General features: G+C 43.8%; 1 protein-coding gene across 2 annotated transcripts in view; it reads right to left on the bottom strand.

The window, feature by feature from the left end:
- Positions 1–292: 292 nt before the first annotated feature.
- The window catches only part of GRIA1 (glutamate ionotropic receptor AMPA type subunit 1), a 107,653-nt gene continuing 97,737 nt past the window's right edge, over positions 293–10,208 (bottom strand). For both annotated transcript variants that reach the window (XM_042881685.1, XM_042881686.1), the window contains exons 14-15: positions 4,914–5,048; positions 293–3,098 (exon numbers count right to left, since the gene is read on the bottom strand). In XM_042881685.1, coding sequence (XP_042737619.1) covers positions 2,910–3,098; positions 4,914–5,048 — 324 coding nt within the window. In that variant the 3' untranslated portion in view covers positions 293–2,909. The remainder of the gene's footprint in view (positions 3,099–4,913; positions 5,049–10,208) is intronic.

The raw sequence follows: 10,208 nt of genomic DNA, 5'->3' as shown, positions 1-10,208 counted from the left end.
CTAAAATTCCAGCTGATAGTTTCACTCTTGTATAAATAATAATTGCCAATACAAGTGTTGAAAAGAGAATGTGAAAATAAAAACACTGCTCAGTTTGTTAAAGCAAAATCCTTAGTAGAAGTGACAAAAGAAAAAGAAATAAAGGAAAACAAAATAAAAAGAGTTAAAACAAATATAGCTGGTAAATAAAAGATCCAGGTACCAAAGAGCAAAATTTAATGAAAGCCAAAACTGTTAAATATGGATTCCTGTTGAGAAAAAATGTCAATGTCTTTAAGAGTTTTACCGTTACTCTATTTTTAAGAAAAGTGTAGTAAAAATACATATTACAAGTTAACATTTTTCCACGCTTTTGTCCTATTCCTCTTTTTTTTTTAATTTTTTTTTTATTTTTTTAACCCCGTCGCTGATCAAAAGCCTTTGAAGACCGCATCCCACATCTTCATGTCACAGGTAGTCAGTCCTGGCACAGGCGCGCTGCTTCCCACAATGCCATCGATGTCTGCGTGCCCAGCTGGGCTCCCTGTGACCTGCCACCATGGTGATCATGTCTTTGGAGGAGGACAGAGCACTGAAGGGCTTGACAGCCTTCTCTGGGATGTGGCAAGATCTGAGACAGCAGATGACTCCGAGAGCTTTGGACATGGAAGCAGGCTAGTGCGAAGGATTGCTCCGACCATGTTAGTGCTTACATAGAACTGAAGTTAAAGTTAAGGAAAGTGGACTAAAAATAGTGATAATCAACACAGAGTGACTTGTAGAGGTGTTTGGAGCAGCTGATGACAGAACTCATGTTTGGTGATGAGAGATGAAGACCACAAGGGTTTCCAGCAGCACAGAGAGGAAAACATGGCACTAGACATGCTGTGCCTGAGCTTCAGACCTTGATTCTTTGACTTGCTGGTGTCCAAAGCGTTGCAAGACAAGCAGGTAGATGGAACAGATGCTTTGGACCAGGCTGGTGTTAAAGGTGGTAAACGTATTGCTCTACAGAGTACACTAATGGAAACTGGTGTTCAGTCAGTTTCCAGCCCTATGGACAGCTGTATGGGCCAATCCTCCTCATAAACTTGTGCCAGTCATTTGCCTGTATAACTTTGTGTTCACTTCCCTTTCTTCTTTTTCTGCTCCTCACTTGCTACGTTGCACGAAGGGAAAAAAAAAAAAAAAAAAAAAAAAGGAGAGAGAAAAAAGCAGTTCAGAACACTCCGATAGCAGCTCAGTCCCCAGGCAGATATTTGCTGAGTGAGAGAAGTTTTGAACTTTATGTGCCATCGGTGATGGGACAAGGCTGGGTGGATTCACTGTGGTCCCTGCCTTGCAGATCTTCTCTCGCTCTACATACTCCCATAGTGATTCTTCACTTCTGGGGAAGTTTCTCAGGCCCACCAGGATGGGAAGCGTCCATGCCAAAGATTCACAGAATGAATCTTTCGTGTGGTTCTGGAAAGCCATCCTTGTCCCTTTGATTCCTGTAGCTGGGCTCCCAGCTGCCTGTCCCTCAGTATGGGTTTCTGCAATACCGAGTTCGGTGTCAATAATCTGCTTTCCTGGCTTGGGGATGCTTTCCCCTCGCTAAGGATACATGAGTGGAAATCTGCTACGTTTGGCATTGAAACCAGAGAACAGGCCACAGCTTGACAGAAAGGTTGAGTTTGACCAGCTCTGATGCAATCATATGTCATGAATGCTTAAATGAAGCTCTTGTAGGATCTCCTTTATGTTTGCTTCAGCAGTTCCTTCCAGAAAGCCATTCTGGCCAACTGTCTAAGATATGTCCCTTTTCATTAGAAAAATGGCCATAAAGGGATTTCAGAACAAAAAGGTTGGGTTATTCCCATTGCAGCCCCATGACTTCTAGTGTGTTTTACTGGTTAATAGGCAGCCATCTAGAACTGGATGTCTTGAGATGATATTCCCGGCTCAAGGTGGCTCCCTTATGTGACCACCAAAAAGGGAGCATACACAGAAGCTAAGCAATGAAGAAAGGGTTCACAATTGCTTATTAGCCCCCAGTATCCTAGGCAGGAGCGTGGCATGTAAGGGGAATACTGCATTTATCTTCTCTCTTCCATAAACAGCAGCTACCACGATCTTAGACCAGCCACCTGCTCTAATATGCCATGCATGATGCTCTCCTCTCCAGGCACATAATTCTTCTCTTGGACTGCCACTCACCATCTCTGGAAGAATTAACACTTTATCATCAGGTTACCTGGGGTTTCCAAACTCACTCATATCTTTGCCTCTGTAAGACAGCCTCATATTCTTTTTCAGTTTCTTCTTGCGTCCAGTCCTTCCTGTTGCAGGGAGAGCTATTCGTAGCTCTGTCTGCCTTGTTGCAATAACTCCACACCCCAAATTCACAACAGAATCACGATAGACAAAAGGGGTCGATGTTGACACCCTGCTGGGAGTTCAACTTGTCATTCATTGGAATTTCTTTTTGCTGTTAGTAGCTCAGATGTTATGGTTTGCATCCCAAACTAAACCAGATTAAAGGGCTGAGCAGGGAAAGGGGAAAGGACTGATGTTACCCTGACACCACAGGAATTAGTAAGAAAAAATGTATATATTGCACACACTAAGACTTATTAACAACCAAGTTAAAACAAAATGGCATAGTCCTCATTAGTGTTCCAGTGGTTCTTTGATCAGGGATGGTTCACGAGTCTGTTAAATCTCATTATGCTCTCCTTATTGCAGTACAGACCTGTTTCTGTTCTCCTGCCGGTGGATCTGTTTGCAAAAGAAAAAGGGAAATAGATTTGATTTCCTCGAGAAGATCCATCCAATTGTCCCTTCTGTCATCGTCATTTGTCTTGTTGGTGTTGGGTTTGTTTTTGGCTCTGGAGGGGGTGGAGTTGGGCTGTCCCTGCTCTCACCCAGGCAATGGGTCAAAAGGCCAATTATAATCCCGTGGCTCCCAGGGACATGCCAGTGCTGTGGCTCATGCACGGGATCGTCTGCATGGATTTGGGGAAATCGTGGCTGACCACACGTCCGTTTTCTCCACTGCCTCCTGCTGCAGCCGGCCTGGGAAGGGTTGATGTCCGTATGGCTTCGTTGATTGATTGCTGTGGGATTAAACAAAAACCCTTTTTAGGAAAGACGGGGGGGTCTCCCCCTGTCCTTAGCAATGTTGGAGAAATTACAATACAAAGAAATTGTGTTGTGCTTCTATCACTGTTCTCTCCTTCCCTGCCTTCATTCACTCTCACTTTATGCATGTGCCTTCTGCACCTTCTCTGTTAATTCACACCTCTTTTACATTCAAAATTAAATGTTTCTGCAATAATTTGGAGTATAAAGCAAACGCTCCATGTGCAAAAACTATTCAAACTCTACAACATCAGAACAATCACACTGGATCTGCTCAGAGGTACTGTGCACTTTCTCCCATATATATGCTATTACTACTCCTGTACTGTTACGTATGATGGGCTCTGACTCACTGCAAGCATATGTTTAACCTTCCACATGCGAGAAACTGAACATGTGCCTTTGTTTTTGTCTGCAGAGATAACTGAGGTAGGGAATGCTAGGAAATGCAAACCTAATTCAGGAAACTAATTCTCATCTTCCTGTTCCAGATACTGTCCAAAGCATTTGTTTTACAAAATCTAAGGAATCTCGTTTCTTAGAATTCTAAAACAAGAGATAAAGTTCTTTTGGTTTCTTTGCATTTATGGCTATTTTCATTTTTTACACCTTTTCTTGTCCTTGTGCTCTCACTGCCTGTAGAATTTCCTGAATCTCAATGTCAAAAAGAGTTATTGCACATTTTCAGTGAATGAGAAATGTTATTATTGCTGACAAAATGTTAAGCATGTTGTGAAACAGTGACATAAAGCCCAGAGGAATGATTGCTTATTTTCTTTTTGATTCTGGGTAAGTTTCAGTGCCCAGGGAAGTGAAAATCTCTCTAAATTTTATGAAACCTGCTGCATGCTTCCTATAACATACTGACTTCCATGCTCACGGAAAGTAAAAATTGGATGTGTTACTGTTACAGCTCAGATCCTGCTGCACCCTTCTGCACAATGGTATCCGTGTAAGGGATCACCTCTGCTAATCATCTGAGTCAAGACGTACTTGTTCCCCAGATGCTGCATTAAATGTGCATTCCCAAGGCTCTCAAATTTAATCCCTCTTGACAGGACACAAATTTAGGCACACCAGGAATTAGGACTAAAACAAATCTCTCAGGCCTTAGGAAGTACTCTGCTGCTAGACCGTGACAGAATAGAGAAAAAGACATTTCAGGAGACATCAAAGGACAGTTTGTCCTTCTGAAAACCCGTAATTCTGACTTTGGAGATCCCACTTCACCTACCCAGGGTATCTATCTGGGAGAACGTTGTCCAACCAGGGTTCAAGGCTAGAAATCTGGCAAATGCTCTGAGCATCTGTCACTGCTGCCTACCTGCAAACAGTGCCAACAGGATGCCAGCAGAGGGAACAACAGGATCTGATTCATTATTACACTACCCCAGTTCTATCTTGCTGTTAACTGCTTGAGTTGGGGGATTTTTTTTACTGCAGTAAAGGCTGTATCACACCAACTCCAACACACTTCATCCATGCTGCACACACATTGCCATAGCCTGCTTTAAGGAATGGCAACGTGTTCCTGTTACCATTTGTGCTATGATTTCACTCTATATCTGGACTTTGAATGAGTATTATGCCACATGTCTGATCTTGCATCAGCTCATGGGTTAGGGCTCATTTATCCTCTCTTAGCTTCCTCTGGTGCTCCTATTTCTTTCTAGCAAGTTAATAAGTTCACTTCATTATCCCTATGTCTTTTCTTCCACCCGTGTTCTGGGCTGCATCCGTCCCTGAAGGCAGCTTTGGAGCCAGGGTGGTGTCAGAGAGAAGGTGTGAAAGGCCTGGGAATGGGTTGCCACCTTCATCCGCTTTGATTCACTTCTGGACTTGTAACAAAACTCGATTAAGGCAACCAGCATGGCTAGTCCGAGCCCGCCGATGAGGATATAGAAAACCCCCGCCACATTGCTGAGACTCAGAGCGCTCGTCTTGTCCTGGAAGAGAAAGGAGAAGGGAGGGCATGTGGGAAAGAGAACAACAAAATTAATATGAGATTGTTCTGGTAGAGATGCTGTACAAAATAGCACTGTTGGCATTACATCATCTCCCTCTTTAAGTGCGCACGTGACATTTCTAAGAACATTTTCAATTTTTAATTCAGTGTCTAGTAAATCTAACGTTTCCCTCACACAAACAAATAAACATTTTTTCAGCAGTGTGACTTTTTGTAAAGGTTTGGGATCGCCGTTTTTCAATCATCTAACTCGAACGCTTATTCACCCAAAATGCCTGGTTTAAATTATTGATTAAAGGAGGAAAAAAGTTCTCTGCCTGTGTGACATTTGCTCGTCCCTGATGTCTTGCCTGAAATAACCTGTTCTCTTGGAAATGCTCATTCCTTCATTCCTAGATTGTTTCCCCCGCAAATTCTGTTGCTGAGCAACACATCGAAATGGCTGGGTTTTCTTTTTTTTTTTTTATTCCTTCCCTCTCTAATATTGAGGTTGAGGTGACACCTGAGCCGTCCCTATAAACACTCCATTTCTGTGTAAGAAGACAGTTATTTCATATGCAATCAAGAGCTGCTGATGCGTGTCTAAGCTAATTATTTGGTTTGCAATAAATAGGGCTATTAATGGACTGCTACTCACAGCCAGCATTTGTGTTCTGATTTTACAATGCCTAAATGGCTCTCTGGGGAAGAGGTGAGTCTCAGAATGACTCATTTCATCAGCAGGGAAACTGAGTCCCCACATCCAACCTAGACGTCACTCAGTGCCACTCTCAAAGTGTGGTCCATGCTGACCAGGTGGATTTGGGGCATTAGGATCACTCTGGGCAGTGGTAGGACTCAAAAACTTGGCTTAGCTTCATGTGCCAGACTCTTGCTTCTAAGTTAGGCTTTCTCTTTATAGTCCACCAGGCTGAGGTGCCCTGCTCCGTGCTCCTTGTTGCTCTGCAATACTGACTCAATATGCATTTCCATTACAGCTTCCCCAGAGCAGGCCCAACAGATCAGAGCCAGTCTATTGGAGTGACCAGGGTTTGATCAGTGTTGACGGTCCCACTCACTGGATAAGGGAAGAAATCTGCATAAAGCTCTCTGGAGATGCAGATAAGGAATAAAATGTATGACTTGTAGGCACTTCTGTCATTGGAAATGAAGCCCTCGAGCAGTTCTTGGTGTTCCCCACTGCTCTGCAGAGATACAGACGGCTGGGTTGCAGAGCTTGTTCCTTACCCTTCTAGGACAGTAGATTCATTTTCTTTCCTTCTCAAGTTTTACAATAAGCAGCCCAAACTTTTTGGGAAGTACAATAGCAGAATGCTATACTGGATCAATGTCAAAAAGGTCCAAAACCAAACACCAGTGTTTTCATGGACAGCTTTGGGTCAAGAACAGTCTGTCAGGAGCCTACATTGTCCTTCAGGCAAGTATATTTTGTAAAGGATTCAGTCTTTCGAAGAATTAGGATCTGCTGACAAAAAGATTAGACCACAAAATATAGAAACATTCCAGTTTTCAAAAAGCTGCCATAACAGAATAGAACATCTCAGGAATCTTTTTTTACTGCCTCTCCTTCACCTCATCCCATTATCCTGGTGGAGCTGCAAAGCCTTCTGTCTGTGTCCACATGGAGCACGTGTCATTGGTTCTAGTGCCACAAGGAGAAACCTTCCATTGTGAGCCTGCTGCTGAGCCCCCTGTGTTACAATGCTGCGGATGTGATGGTCTCCGCTGGTGGGCAGCTTTGGTTCCTCTATTATGTAATGACCACACACCAGTCAGTTTGCAATCTTGTCGATGCTTCTTCTGTGCTCTCTCTAATGAGAGATTTCTGCAAATATCCTCTTAGTTTCTGCAGTTTTCCATATTTGAAGGGTAATATATCTGGTCTCTTATAATCTGCCTCTGTGTATTTTTTTTTTCTCCCAGGCTTGACGGTACTTTTGTTCAGCTATCTGTGTGCTGATTACTAGGAAAAAAAAACTTTTAAGCACCAGCAGAAAAATGTACAGAGTTTTTTTTTTTTTTAAGCAAAGATTTGGAAGAGCAGAGCAATTACTCTGAGAAAACTGGGTTACCACACATCATGTATTCTGCCTCTTCAAAGCCAGACTGAAGAGGCTGCACCAGCTTGAGGGAGGGACAAAGCCCCTCGAGGTGTACTGCCCTCCTTGACATCCTAATCTTTAATCCTGGTTCCTTAATGAAAAGTGGCTGATTAGCATGTGCTTAGGGGGAAAGATGGGACAGAGAAGGATGCAAAGTTGCCTATTTGTCTTAATAATAATTTTCAACCCATACTTCCAGCTTGATTTGATAGAGGGGTGGAGATGTTCAAGATACGAAGGATCTTCAAGCTTTGTGAAAAAGCTTTAGAAAAGAAAAAATGCATTAGTGCTCCCTCTCAAATAAAGTTCCAGCACAACTGGCCACCAGGGTGACCCATGACCACATGGATCACGGGTCTTTGACTTAAAGCCGTCCAACTTTGGAAAACCAGACTTCATGAGAGTACGAGTTTGAAGTTTTTCTGGCCACAATATTCTTGCAATCCCACCCCCAGTTTGTGAGCCACGGTCCAAACGGAGACATTCTCAACCAGATGTAAGGGTAGGAAGGTCTGGCAGCCAGAATTGGCTAGTTCTTCATGTCCACTTTCTTCCTGATGTCACATCAAACTGACTGGTAAATGACAGAAGATGGATCAAAGCAGTTGACTTCACCAGTATTTCACACAACTAATTTTAGGCCTGCTGTGAGGTACCTGCATTTGCTTTGCAGCAGCATAATTATTACCATTACCACCACTACTACTTGGATGATTTGGTTGAACTGAGTCTTCTCTCCCAGCAGTACAGAAGCCAAGGAAAGCCCAGTGAGGCACAGCAGGGGCAGACTTGCTGGGATGGGAAGAACAGCTATGTTTCTCTTCTACCACCACTATAAGGTTTCTTCCAATGCAGGTCTGGGAAGTGAAATCATTCCTTGACTTTTTGCTCATCCTCTCCTTTTTCTATCTGTTTGTTCTCCTCTCCCAGCAGGACATGCAGAGAGCTTCTCTGGGTGGGAGCAGCATCTTGTTGCTTCCATCAGCTGAAGGACCAGATGTGCACAAAGGGCAGGAGACGGTACTCAGCACACTGAGGCTCTGTTTGTTGTTTTGTTCCTTCTCTAGCCCTAGCAGTGCTCCTAATTACAAGGTCCTAAATGATGCTAGCTGCCTGAGAGGACCCCCCTCCTCTTTGCTCGGGCTCTGACACCAGCTGCTCTCCTGTGGAGCTGCCCATCACCACCAGCTTGTCAGTGGGAGTGTAAAAATGTCACCACTTGTCTCCTGCATGGCAGAATGCTGACGTGTGGGTAAGATTGGCAAGTGAAAAGAGAAAGAAAAACCCAGCTTTCCGAAAGAGCGGCCTTGTTGCCACAGCAACCAGGCACCTTCCCGTCTGTTCCTCTCCAACGTGGCACCATGTCTTGTGAGCAATTATTTATGCTCCTTGGCTGAAAGTCATGAAGGCCAGATTTCCCCTGTTTCACTCTGGGGCTGCTCCCTTTTTGTGCCTTGCACCCCCAGAACCTGCTGGCAGCATGTTGAGAGTGTTTACACCAAGTGCTGGGCCACCCTTACTGGGGCAAGAGTAGGAGCTCAGTGATGAAGGACACAGCACCAGCCACTGACCATTGGTATCTTGGTTCTGTAGGACAGGGCATGAGCACCTGCATGGCCAGCCATGGGGTGAGGCTGCCCAACAATGAAAAGACACATTTGCTGGAAGAATCAACTAATCAAGACAGTAGCAGGGGGTGATCCCTACTGATTTTTTAACAAAAGTTCAATTCTTGCGACTGAAGAAGAGGAGTGGGAGATCTCTGTGTCTTCAATGAAGATCTTTTTGATGAAGTCTGCACCTTGCAATCCTGATCTGGACAAAAAGCTTCCATTCTCCCATTGCCCTGCAAATGACTCGAGGAAGAAGAGAATCTAACACATCTGACATTTTGTGTACACCTTGACATTACCCTCTAACAAATCAAGACAATCCTCTGAAGCCCACAGCAAATTTTATAGCCTGCAAGAAAAGCTGTCCATCATATGCTTGTGTTCAAAATGGGATCCTTTAAGGGAACTGCCTAAGTACAGGACGTCTGCTACAGGCACATGGCTGCCTGGCACAGGGCACTGACTGGGATTTCCCATGGTCTGGTGTTGCTGTGGTGGTTCTTGGTGACCACTGAGCATGGCTGCCCCTCATGTCCCGATATGGAACAACAAATCCAAATATTCCTCACAGCAGAGTACTTGTCTCTGGAGTTTCAATGTTTCTGTACAGGGATTTTCTGTGTAAGCACAAAGAGGGCAGCGTATAGATAAACTGTCAGGTTTAAAAAGATAAGACAGCAATCAGCTACAGGCATGGAACATAATTTGTGACCAACATACATAAACCTGGGAAACATCGAAGATCTGACTTGGCTCTGCCTAAACACCTCTGTACAAACCTTACATCCTCTGCTAGCCCTCACTCTCTTCATTAGCATTTATTTATCCTCTTGAGGAACAAAATTAGGTACAAGGAAGGTGGGCGATAGGTAGGTTTGCCTGCCTAGCTGCATTTCTGAGAATAAGTAAGTAATGCCACTGCTTGTTTGTCCTGTAGAAGGAAGAGGGCTGTGTTGATTTTGATGTTGGTTTCTCTTACTGTTTTGTCACTGCTGCTGCAGTCACAGTGCGGATGCTGAGCAAGGAAGAGATGTGGCTCTATTGTCTGTCAGCTGAGACTCATCATTCTGATCTTCTGCTCACGTGGCTTACATGGCTTTAAGGTTTGTGCCTACTGATGTCACACATGGAGTTTCAAGCAGCTCTCATGACTTTATGATCCAATCTCATTTATTCACATGATTCACATGTGTAAGGATGTTTTTCAAGCACATATAAATAACATGTGATCAATATCGAGGTCATATGATCCACATAAACCCATGTGTCCCAAACCTTCTGTTTCCTTCCCTATTGGTTTTCCTATTGTGTGGAATTAGATGCTACAGCTTCTTTTTTTTTTTTCCCTTTTTTTTTCTTTTTTTTTTTTTCTTCCCACCAGAGTAGTGATGATAAAGCAGCACTGTAAGGCTAGTGTTTTAAACT

Source organism: Lagopus leucura, unplaced genomic scaffold (assembly GCF_019238085.1).
Source record: "Lagopus leucura isolate 7727_CA_CO unplaced genomic scaffold, USGS_WTPT01 Super-Scaffold_100030, whole genome shotgun sequence".
Taxonomy (NCBI): domain Eukaryota; kingdom Metazoa; phylum Chordata; class Aves; order Galliformes; family Phasianidae; genus Lagopus; species Lagopus leucura.
Note: the sequence above shows the minus strand (reverse complement) of the source record. Positions and strands in the feature narration are given on the sequence as shown.